This window comes from Acomys russatus, chromosome 7 (assembly GCF_903995435.1).
Source record: "Acomys russatus chromosome 7, mAcoRus1.1, whole genome shotgun sequence".
Classification (NCBI taxonomy): Eukaryota; Metazoa; Chordata; class Mammalia; order Rodentia; family Muridae; genus Acomys; species Acomys russatus.
In genome coordinates, this window is record NC_067143.1 from 61082234 (window position 1) to 61104440 (window position 22207).

At 50.2% G+C, this 22207-nt stretch overlaps 1 protein-coding gene across 1 annotated transcript in view; it reads right to left on the minus strand.

Annotated features, from left to right (window-relative positions):
* Nucleotides 1-22207, minus strand: part of Galnt18 (polypeptide N-acetylgalactosaminyltransferase 18) — a 299626-nt gene that overhangs the window by 136576 nt on the left and 140843 nt on the right. The window contains exon 2 of the mRNA XM_051149225.1: nucleotides 7970-8162. Within this exon, the coding sequence (XP_051005182.1) occupies nucleotides 7970-8162 (193 nt within the window). The remainder of the gene's footprint in view (nucleotides 1-7969; nucleotides 8163-22207) is intronic.

The window sequence follows — 22207 nt, forward strand, 5'->3', positions numbered from 1 at the left end:
ATGCAAAGGCACTACATGAATGTCACCAACCTGTCCTTATTTAAGGCCACTTAACTGTGTAACACCCAGGCCTGACTTGCCTTGAGAAGAGGCACTTTGCCCTGTAAATTTGAGCCATAAAAGTTGCCTTTTTTTATTTTCACTCTTGCTCAATGTCAAGCTGTTTCCCATTAGAGGTAAAAACAAGGCGTAGCCGAGTGGGAGTATTGGGACTGTCTAATAAGCTGAATTGATGGTCCCGACAAACTCCACTTCATTGATCTCTACACAAAAAGAGATACAGGAACAAGAGACAAGACAGCTTAGGGAGGTTCTCTGCACATTTATCCCCAAATCGTTTTGAGTTAACCACCCCCCTCCCCCAAGATGAATTTCTATCAAGAGTTCAGGTATCATTACCTATGAGAGGAACAGAAGCTGTAGGCCCCTTAGTAAGACTGTCCAGTTCTTAGCCATCAGATGAGGAAACCAGTCCTCGTGTCCTACAGCTGGGCAACCCCATGCTGGATTGGCGGCCTCTGCCCTGTCTTTGACCTCAGCAACTAGGCACAATCATTGTCCATAAGATGATTCATGGGGCACTTTGACCTGCCAGGTAGGAGGATGGAACACACTGCTTCCAGATTGAGGTCAAAGGAGACGGCCAGTGCACGTTGGGAACAGGGCTTTTCTGTGCCAGAGTTCTGGGAGTGCAGTCACTCTGGGACAAGCATTCCCTGAAGGAGGTTGTCCTGGCTACTCTTCCTGAACTTCTCACAGATAGCCTTCCCTCTCAGCAACAATCAGAACATGATGTTGGGGTGAAATTTTAGCCACCAAGAGCACAAGCTCAGAGAGAACTCGCAGCCCTCAAGACCAGCAACCCCTGTTGGCTCTCCATGGCTACTGCTGATCTTAGGAGGTACCGGACCACTTACACCAGCCACTGTCCTCCGTCTACCCACATAACATGCAGTGTCCCTGTGACCTCACTTTGGCATACTTCTTGCTTCTGACATCTCCAGATTATGTAGACACTCACACCGGTTGACCTCCAGGATATTGGACTCACGGAGGTCCAAGGATGAGATACTGTGAGGATTCTCACTGGCATGAGAGAAGTCGAGACTGTGCCTCCCTCTGGCTGGTATATACATCTCCATAACCTTCAGTGCTAAAGGACTCCAGCAATTTCTATCCTGTCTCCCCAGACTCCACACAGAATCCCTGGAAGTAAGAGTGGTAAGGAGCATTCCCATCATGCCTTAGGGCATTCTTTTGTTCTTTTCTACCTTTTATCACCCCCAACAACAATTCGGTGTTTTTTATCCCCACTGCACAGATGAAGGAAGTGCAGTTGAGGTGGGAAGTTATCCTTTGGGGCTTAATTAAGCCTGGGCCCATCTGACTGCTAACTCCTGATGCGGGATGATGCCCACCCTCCTTCTTATGCTGCTAGAGGCCTGTCCAGGGAGATGGTGTGCTGTGTAACTGGCATTATGGAAGCCTGCTGGGAAGCCTTGCTCCTAGGCTGCCAATTCCACGTGAGAACTGGAGATGTGATTTTATGTATGGCCGGAAGGTGTGGGCCAGGGGAGGCTTGAGATTATCTCCCAGTTCCATTGCTACCTTTGAGATAGGCAGCCCCAGGGACATCTGTGTAAAGGTTACAGCATCTTCTGCCCTGCCTTCCTCCTTGTCCTTTGGCCTATAACTGAGGGGGTAGACAGTGGCTGATTCCTAAGCCTAGTTTTGACCTATCAGGCAGCCTTGCTAGGGCCCTATTTTATGACTTTTCCTGGGAGAATGTGAACAGATGTCTAGTCACATGGATAGGGCTCCAACAACAGACCACAGAAACAACTCCACTTTAGTCCACCTTGGTGCACCAGACAGTTTGTTGGGGCTACTTGCAAGAATGTGGGTGACTCAACAGTAACTGAAGGACCAAAAGATCATCCCAGCATGGGTAAGGACAACTTTCAGGCAGCTCTACCGAAGAAAGTTCCTCCCAGTCAACTGTCTGCGGATCGTCTAACTTTGGGGAGGGCTGTGACTCCTGCAGCTTTCTAAGGTTCCTAGGCCTCTAGTGAGTCATGAGAGCCTCTCTCCTCCACCCAGAAGGGAAAACTTCAATTTGAAGGAACTCTTAATGCAATGGGAATGCTAAGTATTCAGGTTTGATGACGTTGAAGGACCAGAAAACCTACTATGGGCTTTCTCATGGGGACCTTGAGTGTGAATACTCTAAGGGGACAGTAACAGAAGTCCAGGACAGGAAGCAGAATCCTGACAATGAGCAACTGTTGACATGGACACGAACCACTGGGAGAGATGAGGCAGAAATGGAACAAAGAAGTTGTATCCTGGAGCTATTCCGGGTACCCCAAGCCACATCTCCCCCCTCCACAGCCTGCTGTTGGCTGCTGAGCACAAATGCATGGGTCATCACCACCTGTAAAGACCACCCCCGCCCCCGACATACACACATACACACATACTCACACAGAGAGAAACCCTTACTCCATTTTCTAGTTGGAATCGTTTAGGTCCCATGATGCCCTGACTTTTGTTTTCATTTTGCTGTTGTTGTTTGCTTGTTTTCTTGCCGATGTACTCTACTGCAGTGCATATCTATATGTGATTGTGACACACTGTCAGATGTTAGCCTCGGGATGTTAGGACTTGTCTTCACACCAGGAATCCACAGCACCTGGATCAATGTTCAGCAGGGCAAGCCTCAGAAAGCACAGGGCCCGGTGGGTGACAGACTCCTGAAGGAACACCCAAGCTCATGAGCAGAACATATCTGGCCATGAGCATTGCATGGTGGGAACTCCATCAAGACAGGACAAGAATGGAGTCAGCTTGCATAATTCCTCTGGCTGAGAGCAATAAAATTCCATCATGCAACAAAAGGATACTGGAGCCAGGGTCGGGTGTTTAGCATAGCCAGGGTTTCAGAGATTGGTCCAGATGTGAAAAAGACAATGACATCCAAGACCTTGGAATTCCATCAATCTACACAGTAAGAGGGATGGTCTAGACCTAGTCTAGAAACAGAATGTAGCCTAGGAATGGCTGAGCCCCTAAGCACACATGGTCAGCAACATGCGGCTTCCTCCAAGAGACAGGAGTTTAATGAACATCCTTTCGGGTGATTTTATCAGTGCAGAGAAAAGATCTGCCATGCAGATAACCAGAGATAAACAGGTACAGCATCAGTTACAGTGTAAGCAACACTCGGGAAGTAGGGAGCTCATTTCCTTCTCAGACATCTGAGCTATCTGGAGACTGTGGGATCTGGAGATTATGGGTGTTAAAACCACAGCTGCTCCTTAGTCAGTGGAAGTCAGCAGGCTCTGGAGGAAAAGTTACTTTAGGTGGCTCTGATTGGTAGGTCTGCGGGTGAGCAGACCAGATCTGTGACAACTAGGACTAAGGAATGTGAGGTAGAACAGATATGCCAGGGCAGGGAAAAGTGGAAACCCTAGATCTGTTGATGTAGGAAGTACAGGTCCCCATATCTACCCAGGCAAGGAAAAATGGCCCCCCTAGATCTTCTAGGGGCAGGAGAATTGATGTTCTCTAGATCTGCTAAAGCAGGGGAAGGTGGGTCTCCTAGATCTGCTGGGGTGGGGGAAGGTGGGTCTCCTAGATCTGTTGGGGTGGGGGAAGGTGGGTCCCCCACATCTTCAGGTGTAGAAGAGAGACTCCTAGATCTTTGGGGTAGAAGAGGTGTCACCTAGATTTTCTGGAGAAGAAGGGGTACTCCTACACCTGTGAGGAAAGGAAGATCCCTGGATCTGTATTGGTAGAAGGTGGGTCCCCTAAATCTACCAGGACAAAGGAAGACAGAGTCCCTAGGTCTGTCAGGGAAGGCCAGTTGCCAGGGATAACAACAAGGCCTCTTTCCTGTCCAGCCACGTCCAGCGTGGGCTCAACCTTTCATCTCTAGGTCTCTGGGGGTGGGGAGGAAGCCTTCCCTAGGAGCTTCAGTGTGATGTTTTCCACAGTGCCTATCCAGACCTGCTCTCATCTGCTGCCAGAGCACTGTTCCACCCCTAGTCCCTCTGTCCACATGGTCCTCCAGGCAACCACGTTAAGAGCATACTGTTTCTCCTCTGCCTCTGCCTACAAGTCAACTCTTAAGGCACAGACCCAGATAAGAAGAGCAACTGCATGCCTGGGAGTGTGCCTCAGAGCCCCCTATATTACAGTCCTCCTCTTGCTCTCTCTAATGAGCAGATTCCTATCTGTAAACAAAAAACAAAGAGCTAGGTAGCTTACTGGAGGTCACCCAGCTTTCAGCCAAGAGACTCAGCTTTGGACCCAAAGAAGCAAGTCTAACTACTAAGCCAAAAACATTCTCAGATATACTGCCTGTTACTTAACCCAGCATCTCTCCCAGGGTGGCCCCTAAATGTCCCACTTCCTCTATGTCCCCTATGCTCCACTTCCGCAGATAATGTCTACCAGCAGAGGAGAGCAACACTGTCGCCTCCCTGTTGTAAGGTATTCCATGTTAGCTTGGGATTGCTGCTTCTTCAAGGACCACTAGTCACTCTCTTGACCCACAATGAGCTTAACATTAGGGAGACAGGAATATGTTCCCAGAGTGCTTTGCTTAAAGAGCCATCCTTCCAACCATGCTCACCCTGTGAGCATTTCCCACACGGGCAGCACAATCTTTATGAAGAGTGTTTATTTCACCTCTTGTCCTGTGGTTGCTTCTGGCAGTAGCCATCTAGGGATGGCTAGATGATGATGTCATGGCATGAAGTCCTTAAGTCCAAGTCCTGAGACCCCATATAGGCACCACCTTTGTCATAAAATACCTATGAGAACTTGAGTGGGTTCTGTGTGTGTACGTGTGTTGATATCTGTGTGTACACATGCATGTGGAGATCGGACGTCATTGGGGGAGCATCTCAGTCCCTATCCATCTTGATTTGTGAGACAGGCTATCCTAGTTCCATTTCTGGTTTTATGGCAAAGTATACTGGTAATAAGCAACAAAGGGAGGAAAAGGGTTTACTTGGCCTGTGGTTCCAAGCTACAGTCCGTCATTTCAGGGAAGTCAGGGCAGAACCTAAGCAGCTAGTCACATCACATCCCCAGTCAAGACCGAAGAGAGAAGGAAGGCATGCGGGCTTGCCTGCACCTAGGGAAAGGAGCCGCCCATGGTGGGTTGGGTCTTCCTTCATCAATTAACAATCAAGACAGTTCCCCACAGACCAATTTGTCCTACCTGTTTTCTCAGCTGTGAGGCTTCCCAGTAATGCTAGGTTGTTCCAAGCTGTCTGTTAAAAATAACTCAGGGGCTCTCACTTCTTCTGTGTGGAATTCACCAAGGAGGCCAGGCGGGCTGGCCAGCCTGACACCCCAGGAACCCACCAGGATGACAGTGCATACCATTCTATTGGGCTTTTTGATGTGGACTCTGGGAAGAGGACTCAGGTCCTCATGTAGTTTACTGACTTCGTCTGTCTCTAACCCAAAAAGGTGTTTTAGCCTTCTAATGTTCAGCATTCTCTCACATACAATGGAGTGGTAACAACTATTGGAAAGTGGCCTGAGGAGCAAGTTGGACATCAAGCTGCAGGGAGAGCATACATGGCCTCGCCACACAGCACAGGTGCCACCTGCATGGCCTCAGCACACAGCAGAGGTGCCACCTGCACAGCCTCACCACACAGCACAGGTGCCACCTGCATGGCCTCATCACACAGCACAGGTGCCACCTGCATGGCCTCACCACAAAGCACAAGTGCCATCTGCAGCTGATCCAACAGATTGTCCAGCTGTCAAGCAGCACACCCACGTCCCATGTCATCCCCCTCCTCCCTTAGCACCATTACATGCTCCCCAGGGTCCTAGTGTCTGACTCTGCTACCATCCTGTCCCACCCCTCCCACCCCCATTCCCCCCCCCATGTTGGCACAGGCTCTTCCTAGCTCTGGACTTGGGCTCCTGAGGCTCAATTGTGGGTCTGTCCCAGTTGCTTTCATACGGGGTTGTAGAAAATAGTCTCACTCTGTGAAGATCAGCTCCCGAGATCAGCCCGAGAGAGTCAGTGTACCCTAGTCCCTGGGACTCCTCTATGGCCACCGTTTGGAAATAAGAACCAATGAGTGAGGAAAGAATATAGCAAGTGTGTTGCTGCTGCACAGGGGAGGCAAGGATGTGCCACCAGCTGGTCTGCTGTCATTGGGGTAGGAAGCCCACCTACCCTCACTGTCCCCAAGTGGCCATTGCCTCAACTCTTCATGGCCCTCCATCCCACCCTTTCCTATGCCCATCTTTTTAGTGGCTCCCCCCAGCCCCAGCTCCCTCTTTTCTTCCTTCCCAGTGACAAAAGGTTGATCCCTGGTGTCTTCATGGCTTCAGTTTTCAACATGGTGGCATTTGACTCATGTCTAACCAAACACATGGACATCCAACGTGCAGTCCTATGATGACTTCCAATACATGTGTCTGCCCCTGGTTTGCCTTTTTTTTCCCTGGCTGTGCCCTGGTTATTTTGCAGTTCAGTGGCAAAAAGGAAGAGTTTAGACAGTAGAGACAGGACAGGGACCATACTGAAAATGTCACATCTGGCATGTACATCGGTGCCAATGAGGAACAGAGTGACAACCGCCTAAGCAGAAATGAGATGTCGTTCCTTCAATCCTGAGGCACCAGATCTTTCCAACCCAGAGAAAAAGCAAGGAAGCCATTGCCTAGATCTTAACCCTCACACGGGGTACCCTTTGGTGCTACACTGTCTCCTTTAGTGGCCCACTGGCCTGCTGTGTCCCTCAAGGCACTGGTGTAGTTTGATTTTCCCTGAGGCCACTGGGAGAGAAATTCTCTCTTGACAGAGGAGGTAGAGGGAGCCTCTGCCCTTTCTGTTCCTGCATCTTTCCTTCCCTCCAGGAGACATCAGAGGCGAGAAGGGAGGCTCCCTGCAGGTGTCACCTTCTAGGCCACCTCCCTGCCACAGAGGCCACAGAAGGCAAGGCATCCATGGGCTATCCAAATTGGTGGGGCTGGGTTACAGCCCTCTCTCTGAGACAGTGGTGCTCAACCTCCCTAATGCTGGACCATTTAATGCAGTTCCTCATGCTGTGGGGACCTTCAACCATTAAATTATTTTCATTGCTACTTCATAGCTGTAATTTTGCTACCATTGTAAATTATAACATAGATGTCTGTGTTTTCCGATGGTCTTAGGCAACCCTTGTGAAAGGGTCATTTGACCCCCAAAGGGGGTCACAACCCACAGGTTGAGACCGCTGCTCTAAGAAGCCGTAGCCTCTGAGTTTAGCTACAAGATGTTTCCTGAAAACCCCAAAGAGAAACTCACTATGGTGTGCAGCTTTAAGGAACATTTTTAAAATGAGGAGGAAACGGGGAATGAAGGAGTGGGGGGAGCTCCCAAAAGTTAATGAGATTTTCCAATTGTGGTACGTGCCCAAATTTTAATAATTACAAATAATAAAGATCCTAGCTGAACCTTAAAGAAATATGCACATATAACAAGACGAAAAGTCAAGACGGACTTTCTGCCGGGTGTAATGACTTGTTCACCCTGGAAGACAGATATATCTTTTAAAAAACTAATTTAAAGGAGAAAAAAAATCGCAGCTAATTGGCTTAAAATGACGTATTAGTGGGGCTGCTGGATGATTCTGGTGCCCTTAAGAAATAATTTGGGTTATTAATCCCAAAAATCTCTCATGGAAGGAAGCTGTCCCCCCACTCAGCAAAGGGGGAGCAAAGGCTGCGAGGGTAAGCTCTGGCTGAGATGGGAAAGACAGCCAAGACTCTGGACCCGCCCCCCCCCCCAGCCTGGCTCTGCTCCCACCACTGTGAGGACCCAGGGTAAACTCTGGCTGAGATGGGAAAGACAGCCAAGACTCCGCCCCCCGCCCCCCAGCCTGGCTCTGCTCCCACCACTCCCATGTCCTCACAGTAAGCAACAAGAGCCTGGCCCCTGACTGCTCACCCACTGGGCCTGAGGTCTGGCAAGGGCCGGTCGAGGGGCAGCCGGTCACTGAGGTAGGCGTTGTAGCCGTAATACTGGAACCGCTTCAGGGCCACACGCCGGCCTTCGGGGCTGAGCTCCTGACCCCAGTGTGCAAACAGGGACGAGTCTGTGAAGGGCTCAGCCTCTGCCTCCTCAGGCTTGGCAGGAGCCTCTGGAGAAAGAAGGGACAAGGAGACAGTGGGTCAGAGTGTAACCCTGTATATGCCAACATCAGTCCCTTCTCTTTCCTCACATAGCCCTTCCTCGATGAGTGAGGAGACTGGATTTTCATCCATTCTCAAAGATCCATTCACCCGTGAGTCTGTCACATCATCCATGCACTAACCATCACATCCGGGGTTACAGAAATGTACCCAACAGAGGCTGCCAAGAAGGTGATGGTTGTAAGCCTGGCGCGCCGTGGTCCAGCACGGAACTATTGCTTTCTCCAGTCTGCCTCTCTGCCAAGAGTACTAGCCCAGCAACCTAAGTGGGCCTCTGCTTCTTCCCGTGGCCTGCGCTCCTGTACCTCATCCCCACAGTTCTGTGTCTGTCTCATCCATGCCCCAGCTGTCTCTGCCTGCCCAGACAGCAACATCCAGACACAGGTAACAGCCACCTGCCACATTCTCTTGGAATTTCTCCCTGGATTCCTTCTGGATTTGTGGAGGCAGCCCCCTTCAGGGTCAAAAGCAGCTCAGGCTTCGCGAGCATCCCCACAAGTGTTCCTAGTGGGAACACTGGCTTGGGATTTGCATGGTCAGATTCTGTTCCGCCATTAATGAGCTGTGAGGCCACAGCAAGAAGCAGCCTCCCCAAACCCATGCCAGATCACAGAGATCTGAGACCCGTGAGGACTGCACACGATAGCACACAAAGCACTTAGGTAAGTGTATGTCTCCCAGTGAGCTCACAGTGGGACCCAGGAGGAACGCAGCAAGAGGACATCTTTCAATTTCTCCTTGTTACTGGTAACAGACCCACACAGCTGATTGGCCAAGACTTAAACTAGTGTCCTGGGGCAGACTCTCAGGAAGCCCACTTACAGCATTGACAGTAGGCAGAGATGTCTAGCCCACTGGACATGCTGCCCCTATGCCATGAACATATGAGGTGGATCCCAGGGCCTGGGGCCAGACAGAGACCAGGGCATGTAGAAGTAAGTCGGGGCCAGGAGAGGCAGCTATAGGGCACCTGTTGGGTTCCCTCAGCTGTCTGTGTGGAGCTAGCAGGTACACAGCATGCCTAAAGGCACAGGCTGGTGACAGGGTCAGGGCCCTCAGGTCTTCAAGGTCAGGACACTCAGTGCCCCAGATGGCCACCAACTCTTAAGCCTCTCTACTAAGAACTCATCTTGGAGGAGGGACTTTGTCTGGCCCCCCAGAGGGCAGCTTCAAGCTCCTAGGCTCTCTGGACACACCAGAGGGCTTGAGAGGCAGGAAGTGTTCAGCATGGCCAGACATGTTCTGCAGTTGTCACACAGTGAAAGGGACTTAGTGAGCCTGTGATTCTGAAAGCAGACCCGAGAAGGGTGATGCTGGGGCGAACGAGAGTAAGAGAGATGCGCGCAGGCATAAAGGGATTCTTGGTTGTCCACCAGACTCCAGAGGATATGCGTGAGGAACCTCTCTCTTGAGGGCTCTGAACACCCCCTTAGGTTGGAGGCGTAACTAGTTAACGTTAGCCAAGTGCTTACTACTCTCATAAGCCAGGACCCTTTCCTAAGCACGGTCCTCCACACCCCTTCATCTCAACTGAGCCTCTTCAGTGAGAGACACAGAGAGTACCACACACGTGTCCAGGGTCATGCAGACGAGCTAGGATGATTCCATGCTGGGAGGCCTGCTCCCACACCCGCAGTTGACCATCCACTACATTTTACGGCCTGTGCATAGCAGCAGGCTGGGACCCACAGCACAAGGTGGGCCATCTCATTGTCAGTTTTTGTTTGTTTGTTTGTTTGGTTTTAATTTTATTATTTTTTTCATTAACTTATTTATTTTGCCACTTTATGGCCTGATCACAGCCCCCTCCCTCCTCTCTTCCTGCTCCCACTCTCACACCCCCTTCCCTCACCCTCCCTTCCCCTTCTCCTCAGAGAAAGAGAGGCCCACGCTGCAATGGCTACCAACTCAGATCCACCAAGCAGGTTAGGATCTGTTGAAGAGCACGGTATGACCCATGCATGCATTTCTAAGACGTTTTAGGATGTCGTAGCCAGCCCAGTTGCAAAATGTTCCACTCCAGGATGAGGGGCACCTGCGCATTCTCCCCATGAGGCCCGCTTGTGTGATCTTGAAGGTCCTCGTTATCACTGTAAAGATGGATGACTCATTTGCTCAAATGGGGGGTAGTAAAATCTAAATCAGTGAGCCAACTGAATCATATAATATTTAAAAGAAATAGAGTTTTATTGCTCTCAAATGCCTAAATGGATATTACCAAGTAAAATGAGATCAGTTAATGAAAAAATTATGATTCACAATTAGGCCTGTGTTGCATAATAATGAATTACAAACAGATTGAAGACAGAGGTTACGGCACTGCGTCCCTACCTTGTTACTCAGATTGGGTACAAATGGGATTGGGTACAAATGATAGCCACCGAGAAACCAGCATGCTCTTACAGAGGAACTAGGGGGCTGGGGGAGGGGAGGCGAGAGTGATTCAGTTGGTGAAGTGCTATTTCTGCAAACATGAGGGCTTGAACTAGGTCCTCGTCTAAAAAGAGCCCAGGGTGATGGTATGGGCGTGTCACCCCAGTGCTAGAGAGGCAGAGCCAGGCAGGCCCTTCCTGCTCACTGCCCTGGCACTCTAGCCTACCTAACGGGTTTCAGGTTACCCGAGGGACTGTCTCAAAAACCACAAGATGGATGGCACCTGAGGAGTGACACTCAGGGATGCCCTCTGGTCTCCATACATATTCAGACAATCCTGCACGTACATGTACTCCATGTGTGTGGACACACACACACGCACATGCGCATGCACACACACACACATGTACACACACACACATGCACACACACACACAAACACACACGCATGCGCACGCACACACACGCACACACACACACGCATGTGCACACACACATGCACACACACACACACACACACACTAAGGGAAGTAGGGAAACAATATTTGTTCCATTCTTTATATTAAATATCACATTAGCATACAATATAACTTGTTACGTGATAACATTTTCATATATCTATGCCCGGCTGCTTTGTTCTTGTCCACTCCCCTCTCCCATTGCCCTCCTCCGTCATCCCCTCTGCACCTCTGGCTGGATCCTTTCCTCCCCCAAACACTCTACTGGTCTTTTATGGCACATCTATTTCAGGACCCTCTTCCCTGTCAAGATCACTTCCTCCTTTCCCATAGTCCCGTTCGTGTCTTGCACATGTACCCCATATATAAATTTAAATCCAAATTCTGCATTTCAGAGGAACATACCACATCTGTCTTTCTGAGTCTGGCTTATTTCACTTAACATAATGACCTCTAGTTACATCCATTTTCCTGAAAGTTTCATGACTTCATCATTTTTTATGGCTGCATAAAATTCCAGTGTGTGTGTATGTGTGTGTGTGTGTGTGTGTGTGTGTGTGTGTGTGTGTGTGTGTGTGTGTGGTTTTCTTTATGTTGATATGTGTTCAGTCTGTCAAGTGAGTGAACAGGGTAGTAGCAGAAAATCCTTGGAGGGGTTAGAAGGCTGCTACTTGCCTGCTCAGGCTCCCAGAATCTTTAAGGGGCAAAAGAGAAGTGGAGCCTGCTGGCAAGTAGGATTGTGTAGCAGGGAAGGCCAGACAGGAGCTGTGTGTGGTCAGTTTCCTATCTAGTTCACTGACCCAGCGACTGTGTCCACTTATGTGGGTAACAGACATTTCTCAGGTGCCTCCATGGAAGGCGCTCACTGCTAGACACTCAGCCGTATTCTAGGGGCCCTTGGTAGGTCTCTCATGCCTGAGAATCATCTAACATCTTCTCACAGGCACCCAGAGCAGGACAGTGCATGGAGTTGTTACCCTGGAAACATGGAGACAGTGAAGGAAGGAAGGAGGCTACGTCTCCGTCTTTCTTCTCCTGCCCCTTCCTCCTTCCATCCCCTCTTTCTTTTCCTTGGTTTCCTCTTTTCCTCCTCTCTTATCCCCTCTTTTTCTTCCCCTCCCCCCTAATCTCTTCACCCACCGAAGCTTCAGAATCAGTGATGACTTCTAAAAACCCCTCCTCTGAAGGGAGGCACAGAGGAGAATATGGTGGCCATATCCAGTGTCTCCAGAACACTGATCCAAGTTGTCTTTGGGGAGTGTCCCACCAAACTAGAGTCACCAAGGCCTGGGGGATGCAAGCTAGGTACCTCCTTCCCTTCCCAGCTCCTGATCTCTAGTGTGACATGTGTGACATCTGTCCCTTCTGAGACCCCTCAGTCTCCCAGGTGCTTGCTATAGACCCATTGACAGCTCCTGAAGGAGGACTCCTTGGGGGACACTAATCACCCACTGAAGGTGCTATTAATATGTCTGTGAGTGACATTCTGACCATTGGTGGGAACTGAAAGTAACCCGGGGCTTGTGTGTGACATTTCCAGCAACGTAGGGACCTGTCGTTCCTGCTTATATCTCCAGAATGTCCTGCTAGGCCAGAATCCAAGAGGTGTCCCCAGCGACTGCATCCCTCTGACACTGGGCCTCTGCACTCTCTGAGTCCTGCACACAAAGGTGTTGAACCTCTTCATCAGTTAAAAAAAATTTTTTTTGGTATCATTCTTAATTTAGTGTATTTGTATATGTTTGGAATATGCATCCATGTGTGTGCATGTGCACATAGAGCATGTGGAGGCCATTGCAGGACTTTGGGCATCCTGTTCTATCACTCTCTGCCTGACCCCACTGAGACAGGGTCTCACTGAACTTGGATCTAAGCTGGTGGCTGGCAAGTCTCAGCAATCCCATGTCTGCCTCTCACAGTGTTGAGCTTAGAAACGTATATGCCCATGCGTGACCATGTGTGAGTTCTGGAGGTCATGTGTGACCATGCGTGGGTTCTGCACGTCTGAACTCAGGTCTCTATGCTTGCGCAACAGGCATTCTTAGCCACTGAGCCATCTCCTCAGCCCACACCATGTATCGAAACAGCTTTATTCTGTGCGAGGCTGACTGTTGAATGACGAGATATAAAGGTGAGGCAGACATGGTCTCCACGCTTGTGGGACTTAGTGAAAGCGTACCATAGAAAATGTGATCAGTGCTCTGACTGAGAGCACACAAAATGCCCTCAGGGCCCTGGAAGGGACATGTGGGATGAGCAGATGGTGGGGACAGGAACGGTTTCCAAGATGCTAATGTGCTTGGGTTAGACCACAAAGAACAAATGAGACCCACAAGATCATCCCAGGGATGGGTCCAGAGGAGGGCACACCAAAAGCCAAGAAGCCAAAGCAGGAGGTGTTAGTGCCACGCTGAGGGCCTGGGGACAGATGCCATGTGGTACCCAACAGGAAAGCAGAGAGTGAGGTGCTGCATCAGACACTGAGGAGCTTGGTGGGAGCTGACTCGCGTATCCCTCCGGACTGCAGTCCCATCTGCATGCTGTGAGTCAGGACCCCACTCAGCAGCTACTCAGTGGCCTGTGCTCGTACACACTGACTGGGGAGCTGTGGGCATGCTTTCGCAGGGTAAAGAGTTGAAGCTCAGAGGCCGTCTGGGTGTCTCTTTCTCAGAAGCCCTCAGACCTCTTAGCCAGCCAGCAATCTGGGTGCATCCCCGGCCCAGCAGGAAGCCCCTGGGTTCTGCACTATACCAAGCCATCCCCTTTTTAGTGTGGCTAGTGTCTATGGCTTGCTAGGTTCCCAGCAAGTGTGCTTCCTCCTTGGGAGATAGGGTCTCAGCAGGAAGTCCTTGGTGGCCTTCCAAGTGCTGGGATTCCAGGTGTGTGCCTTCACACACAACGCTAAGCATATTTTGAGTATCGCTCCACTCCCTCATACCCTTCATACCCAGGCCACTGTAAACAGAATGACAGGTTTATGGGGGTACTTTCCTAGATCATCAGTTCCTCCATGGTAACGCCCAGTCCTCACTGTATATGGTCTGTATTCCAGAAAGTTCTACTGATGATAATACAATAATCCAGAAAATGCTATAATACTGTCTCAGAGGTACACTCACAGAGCCTGACACCCACAAATAAGAGTGGAACCTTGCAGAGACATCCTAACCTCCCCCAGGCTGATTCTCTGAGGCAAGAGAGAACTGCAGAAGGGACTCGCTTGCAAAGCTTTGAGCCTAGGATAATCTGACAAACACCAGCCAGCACCACAGGTGGATGCCCTGCTGAGCCTCTTGAAGCTGGCCCTGGAAGTGTCAAGCACCCAGGCCAGAGTAACAACATTGACACACAGCTTGCAGAGCGGCTCAACCCTGACCCCTTCTGTCTGTACCTTTCTCCAAGTCCATACCCCTGGAGCTCCTTGGGGGTGGGAAGCCAAGGCATTTTCCAGCTCTCGCCTTTGCTGCAAGTGGAAACTCAGAGGTAGCTTTTTGGAGGGGTTGCAAGAGAGCTTGTAGCCCAGACCTCCTCTTCAGCAGAACCCAGTACTCATCCCTGCTGCCCGGATGCTGTCACAGGGGTCCTGGCGCATAGCTGCTGCAGCAGGTTGAGTGGTTTGTGTTTGGACAGTGTGGCTCACCCCACTGAGTGCTCACCAGTTGCCATCCAGGTTGGACAGCACACTCTCTGGGAGTGCAGCTTCATTTCTCAATGCCTGGCTGGATTCCTGAGGGAACCTGGTGGGCTTGCCTCATTCCTGTGGTTTTACTCAGTTACCGGCAGCCCTCTCACAAGCAGAGCAGATACTGTGGTGGCTGTGAGAGTAAGTGAGGAGTGGCCTAGCTTCGCCAGGGGCCACACAGTCACTGATGTTTCTATTCACCCTTAGAGCCATGGCCTTTGGGGACTTGGTGACAATACTCAGGCTAGGAACAAGTGGCCCAGATCCTGAGGGCATGCTTCTCCAGGCACTAGGGCCTTGTGTCTGAAGCTCAACTGGAGGGACACATGGTCTTCTCTCTTGGTCCTCTTCCCAGGCATGTCTTAAGACCCTTCTTTGAGCAGTCATGGGCCTGTTATTCATGGCCCCTGAGGAAGACCCAAAGCCCCTTCAAGTCTCTATTTCTTTCCCTTGTGAATGAGAGCCACCTGCCAAGGTGCTGTAAGGGATCCTGTGACCTCAGATTTCAGAAAGATGACATCTGGGGCTGGGGAAGTGTCTCAGAGGTTAAGAATACATGGTGATCTTCCAGAGGACCCAAGATCAGTTTCCAGCATCTAATTGAGTAGCTCCGGGGGATCTGGTGCCCTCTTCTGTGGAACCTGCACACATGTGGCATATGCTCACACAGACATACGACTACCCCCTCCCCCTTTTTTATAGGTGAAAGCTAAGCATCAAATAAAGGCAAAGCTGACACTGAGTACCTTGGGTAGAATTCTTTCTTTAATAATTAATTTTATTTTATTGTATGTGAATTAGTGTGAAGATGTCAGATCCCTTGGAACTAGAGCTATAGACAGGTGTGACCTGCCATGTGGGTGCTGGGAATTGAACCCAGGTCCTTTGGAAGAGTAGACAGTGCTCTTGCCCACTAGGCCACCTCTCCAGTCCCTTGGGTAGGACTCTTTAAGCAGGTTTCCTTCCCCTACCTCCCTGTGCTTACGCAACCCTGCTGAGATACCATTCCCATACCACAAAGCTCACCCTGCTTAATGTCCAATTCAGTGATTTTTAGAAAACTCTCCTTCAACTCCTAAGATGCCTCTGAGCATACTTTATTTAGATTAGAAAAGCAAAGGGCTAATTAAATGTCCAGAAGCGAACAGTTGTCACAGCAGCTTTCAGTGACGTCTTATGTGCCGGCTTCTTGCTGGCAACAATTCACCATTTTCCCTAAGAACCTTGATGCTGGGTCCTTCCAAGGAAACCTAAACTGGGTTTCCAGTCTTCCGAACACCACTCACGAGGATGAGCTTCGTGGGCTACCCAAGGAGGTGACACACATAGTCAGGGTCAAGACCCTTCCTACAGCACAGGCCCACTGTGCAGCACCCCTGTTCCACCCCCAGCCTGAGATGCGGTCCCCTCTCCCTCCTCCTAATACCTAGCCTCCAGGTCCAAATCCCAGGCTTGTCCTGGTCCCAGAGGAAGCAAGGCCCAGGAACCTGTGGCTGTTAAGGTCACACGTTTATTATTATCCTAGAATTCTGGAAGTGGGAGGAGTGTGATGGGGTCTCACCGAGGCGTGGGCAGGCTTGTTCCTACTGGAGGCTCTGAGAGAACTTACTTCCTGCCTTTTCCAGCCTCTCTAGGCTGCCAGGCTCCCAGTCCGTGGCCCTGACACTGGCTTCAGGCAGCGAGGCCCTTTCTCATCACAGTGTGCTGACTTCCTCTGCTTTCTGCTTCCCAACACCATCAGAACCTTATAGTCATTCGGGAATGTGGTCGGCTCGGGATGCTTCCTAGTTTAAGGTCAGCCAGATTAAGCATTTTACTTTCATCTGCAGCCTGGCTTCCCCTTTTCCTGGGGGCTGGGGTGCTCACAGATTCCAGCAATGGAGACAGGCAGATTTCTGAGTGCATTATTCTGCAGACACCTCAGTGGGACCTCAGTTGCTTGGCCCCCACCTCCCTTCACTGAGGAAAGGAGATGTGAAGACTTGTCCCAGGACTGCAGTGAGTCACAGGAACTCCAGCTGCTGAGTCCATTGCTCCCTCAGCCCAAACATCTGGCAGCTATTGGGCGGGGCTGCTGTCTCCAGCCAGGGTAAGGTAGAAGAAGAGTCTGTCTGGCCTCGCATTCTGGAATGGATCCATGAGGACACGAGGTACAACTCCAGTCAGGTGGGCAAGATGTTAGAGGGGGTTGCCAGGCCTTAGATGGGGTTGCTAGGAAAAGACTGGGCTGATCTCAGGTGACAAAGGGAGGGACAATGGCCTTTTGCAGCAGATGGAGCTTGGACAGACTCCTGCCTGAATCCTTGACCCCTACACTGAGGGATTCTAGGTACAGGTGTGGCTGAACTCACCGCCAAGATGTCTGGCACACACAGGGACAGCCAACGCTTGGCGCGTGTGCACTCGCACAGACAGGGAAACAGAGTGGACCAGAAATTATGCACAAGAAAGCTGCTATAAAAAGGCCCACGTTTCATCCTCTAAGCCGATGAAATAAAAAGTACATGCCAAAAAAAAAAATCTCGTTTTAGGGAGTGGCAAATGCATGTATCTTAGGAACTTAGATTTATGAGTGCCATTACTTACTTCTTTAAAACCACCCTTTACTCCTAGAATTCTGCCAGGGAGATATAATGAACTCTGAAGCACACACCATCATTCTCCTTCCTTGAGAGATGACGGCCAGGAGCTGAACACCCAGACTCCTAAATATATGCCTCAGGTTCCCACATAAAGCACCCAGATGTCCATGCATCAATTTCCTGGGATGAATTTGTTGGACACACCCTGCTGGCCTTTGAGGGCCACACTTCTCCTAATGGGGACTCACAGATCTATTGTGGGAGAAAGACACAGGCCCCATGTCAGACCCTTTCCCAGCACTGGGACACGCTGTTAAAGGGAAGCCTATGGCCCCTGGTACCCAGCAGCAAGCTCTCCTATTTGGTAGGGCTGTGTGGGTATGAGAACTTGCATTCATGCAATACAGGTGACGCTGTGGCTATGGGTCCAGGGTCTCACTATGAACATGTGGTGACATGGGAGGGGTAGGGAATATTAGTGGGAATCCTAGGCTTGCTCTCTAGTTAGTCCTGACCCTTAGCCCCACACCGAGCACAGCTGACAGATTTGGGGGTCTCTGTTTTCTCATCTATAAACACAAAGTGATGACAAAGATCCTTCATGTCCTAACATGCCACTGGCCCTATCTCACACAGACCCTTGGAGCTACAGGCTACAGCTCAGTTCCCCACGCCTAAAATGGTCAAGGGCTTTACTCAAACCACAGAGGTAGGAAGTGATGGAAACCAGGGCTACGAAGGCTTACCAAGCTGTTGGATGCCCCCATTCCTTGCTGTGTGCTTTCCATGAGCCATGAGGACCCTGCAAAACAGCTATGGCCTCCGATAGATGGGTATTTCCAGTATGCCTGAGACAGCCAGCCCCGAGCCAACACCCAGGGCAGCCTGGGAAATTCTTTTCTGCCCCCAGAGCTCCCCACTAAGGGCAGATGTCTGGGAACAGATCTACAGGAAGTTCCTACAATTTGATGCCAGGTAGGCGGGCAGTGAGGTGAGCTTTTCAATGCAGGTGAGAAAGAGCTTGGGACTACTAGCCAGGCCCTGGTGCCACTCTGCACCATGCTGCACTTTCTGGCTGTACATATGTACACAAACATGTACAATACACTTATGCTCATACTTGCACATGAACATGTACACCCCATAACCACAAGCACACACAGGCACGAACCTGGGCATGTGCACACACCCATGCAAACAAACATTTCCACAGGTATACACTCACACCTATGTTCACATTTACTTGTGTATGTGCACGCTCATAAAAGTATATTCATATACAGTAATATGTACACACACACATATACACTCTCACACATGAATGCATATACTAGGAGAGAGAGAGAGAGAGAGGGCGCTACAGCCTACAGTAGTTCCCAAAGGCTTAACCCAAGAGCAGATTCTCCAAGTGGCCACTCAACACATGCAGCAAGATCATCAAAAGTCAGCTACTGCAAGGAGCAGACAAGAACACGACAACTTTCACAACAATTCAACTTGGGTAGAAATATTTGGGGCCTGTACTCCGACTCAACAACCCACATCTAAACATCTCAGTGCAGTTTGGTCTCAGTCACAGCCTTGTGAATCTGGGGTTCACTCACATGTCCCTAGGTACCCAGCCAGGACAGTCCAGGGATGAGCTGGCCACAGCTCCCAGTAGCTTTTGGCCACTGACTGACTTCTCCTCATGGCATTTTTCAGTCATAAATCTCTCAGCCCAGCAGCCATGGCTATACTGCAGCATGGAAAAGTAGATTTGTCTGCGACAGGCCTTTGAAGCTACGTCAAAGCAGCCATCAAAGGAAATAGGCCATTTTCAAATAAAATCCATTTCTCAAGCATGACAGTGAAAAAAATATATTTATCACATGAAAGATGCAAAACCTGTACAATGTCTCGATGCTGTGTTAGTAACACAACGTGTGCCCCATGGAATGTGTGCAAAACCTGTCACGCCTGTGATTTTGAAGTATGTGGGGGGGGGGATGGAGGAGTCCTTTTCCTCTAGCAAATTCTTCATTTCCCAACCTAGTCATGTTGCCTGGTCACCAGAGGCTGAGGAAGGAAGCAGACAGACAGGCTCAGCAAAGGGCTGGTCAAAGGATCTGTGCATGTCTGGGACACAGTGAATGGGCCCTGTGCTTATCTGCTTCTGTCAGCCGAGGGCTTTGAAGAGCATCCACGCTGATACCTTGTGCACAAGGTCAGACAAGGCTCCTGCACAGAGTCTCAGGATTATCCACGTGCCTCACTTTCCTCCATAATCAAGGCGCTGTGCTCTAGTTACGTGTGCTTGTGGGCAGGCATGTGGAAATCAAACAGTGACCTCAGGGGTCACCCTTAGGTATCATCAACTCTGGTTTTTATAGACACAATCTCTCACTGCCTTGGAACTTACCAAGTAGGCTCGGCTGGCTGGCCAGTGAACTCCGGTGATCCCTCTGTCTCTGGCTCTCTAGTGATGGGATACAATCACACTACCATGTTCATGTACTTAGGTTCTGGGGCTTAAACAATGGTCCTCATGCTTGCAACTGAGCCATCGCCCCCACCTCTCCAAGTGTATGTTCAAAATGCATAATACAGCACTACACACACACACACACACACACACACACACACACACACATCATCATCATCATCATCATCATCATCATCATCATCATCATCATCGGACAAACTGTTTATCTATGAAGGCCAAGCTCTCCCAGACTCAGATCTAAGGACAAGTATCTGCTTAGAGAGCCTGCAGACTCCCCCTCCGCACCATGTCTCAAGGTTGGGGTTGAACCAGAGAGGGTATTCTGTTGCATAGCTTTAACAACTGCTCTCTGGGGTGGAGGCATGGACCCAGGTCCCCTGTCCTTTCACCTAGGTGGTAGCTTAGACAGTGGAAGAACTTGGCCCGCTGGTGAAGGCACACTGGCTTGAGATACTTTTTCTGTGGACTCTTAGATAATAAAAAAAATGAGGTCTATGTGTTCAGGGTTATAAATAGCACGGCGCCCACTTTCCACACTAAGAACCAGCAAGGCGTAGCTCTGCAGAGTCAGTGTGGCCTGGAAGTGAAAGGTAGGACCTCTGATCCACTCGCCTTGGTCTAGAATGTGTTTGCATCCCTCACTAGCTATGTAACCTGCCAGCCTCTAAACCTCTCGGCAAGTCGACTTTTAAATATGCTAAATTTGGAATGGTTGTAAAACCTGCTTCCTGTGGGGCTCCTGTAGGCTGTGTGTAATTTAGCAACAGAACCTTCACAGTCTATGTGGGCACACTAACGTGTTGTGCTGGGAACTGTGGGTAGAGTGATAAATGAAGGTGCAGGGCCCTTCGGGTCTTCCCCAGAGCGTCTGCCACAGACCCAGTTAGATTCCTAGGCAGCTCTCCACCCTTCCTCAGTAGATCATGTGAATCCAGAGGCCACCAGTGTCCCAGGGTGAGCAGTCTGATGATGCCTCTAGAAGGTCTGCTCCTGATCCGAGATCCCATCTCTGCCAAAGTCAGGGCCTAATGAGAGGTCAAGGGAGCACATGGCATGGGCAGCCTGGCACTCCAGGCTAGGGTCTACTGTACCTAGACTGACCATGGAGGCTAGAGGTTAGATAGTGGGCAGATGACAGCCTTCCTGATGGCTGGTCCGGTAAATTTGCAGCCCAGGGCCACCACTATACTTGAGATCTTAGATATCTCCCAGAAGCCTGTGGGATAAATGGCTTGGCCCTCCGTGTCTTCACCAAGGACATTCAGATGGTGAAGCCTTTTATGGGAAAGTCTTATGTCTCTGAGGATTTGCCCTCAGTGGTACCTGTGGGAAGGCCAGCCCCTTCATTCATCCTCCCTTGCTTCCTAGCTGTAAGATGAGTGGTTCTGCTCTGCCATGCACGTCCACCATTGCTGTGTTGCTGCTCACAGGCCCATGGCAACAGCACTAGCAGTGGACTCTCCAAGATTCTCCAATAGTATGAGACAGAACAAACCTTCTCTCTTTGTAACTTGATTCCCTCAGGTATTTTATAACAGTAATAATAAGCTGACTAACACATCCCATGTCAATCTGTAGTTCTGTGGCAAAGTAGTAAGCTCCTTATGGCTTGAGTCCTGCTCCTCCAGGCTGCCTGGGACCCTGGTGCTCATGACCCAGTAGCTATGTCATCCCTGTAGCCATGACATCTCAGTAGCCATAGCATTCCAGTAGCTATGTCATCCCAGTAGCTATGGCATCTCAGTGGCTATGTCATCCCAGTAGCTATGGCATCTCAGTGGCTATGGCATTTCAGTAGCCATAGCATCCCAGTAGCCATGGCATCCCAGTGGCCATGGCATCCCAGTATCTATGTCATTCCAGTGACCATGGCATCCCAGTAGCTATGGCATCCCAATAGCTATGGCATTTCAGTATCCATGGCATCCCAGTAGCCATGGCATCCCAGTGGCCATGGCATCCCAGTGGCCATGGCATCCCAGTATCTATGTCATCCCAGTGACCATGGCATCCCAGTATCTATGTCATCCCAGTAGCTATGGCATTTCAGCGGCCATGGCATCTCAAGTGGCCATGGCATCCCAGTAGCCATGGCATCTCAATAGCCATAAAAGTCACACAACTACCACAGTGTGGCCAGAGGACTGAGAATGGCCTAGCAGTGACAAGCTGTTTGAACGTGTGAGGCAGGGTTCCAGACCACCTCATGTACCCACTCACTACATCCATCTCATACTTAGCTCCTTGGACCACGATACTTCAGATAGGCCAGCTCCATCCTAAGCTCCAGAAAAGGGATGGAATTATTGTACAATGTCTAGGACAGGGGTGCACACCAACCAGGACCTGCCTTTTCCTGAGCCCTCCCTGCATTTCTTGACAAGGCTCTGCTCAACACAGTGGGCCGGAAGGT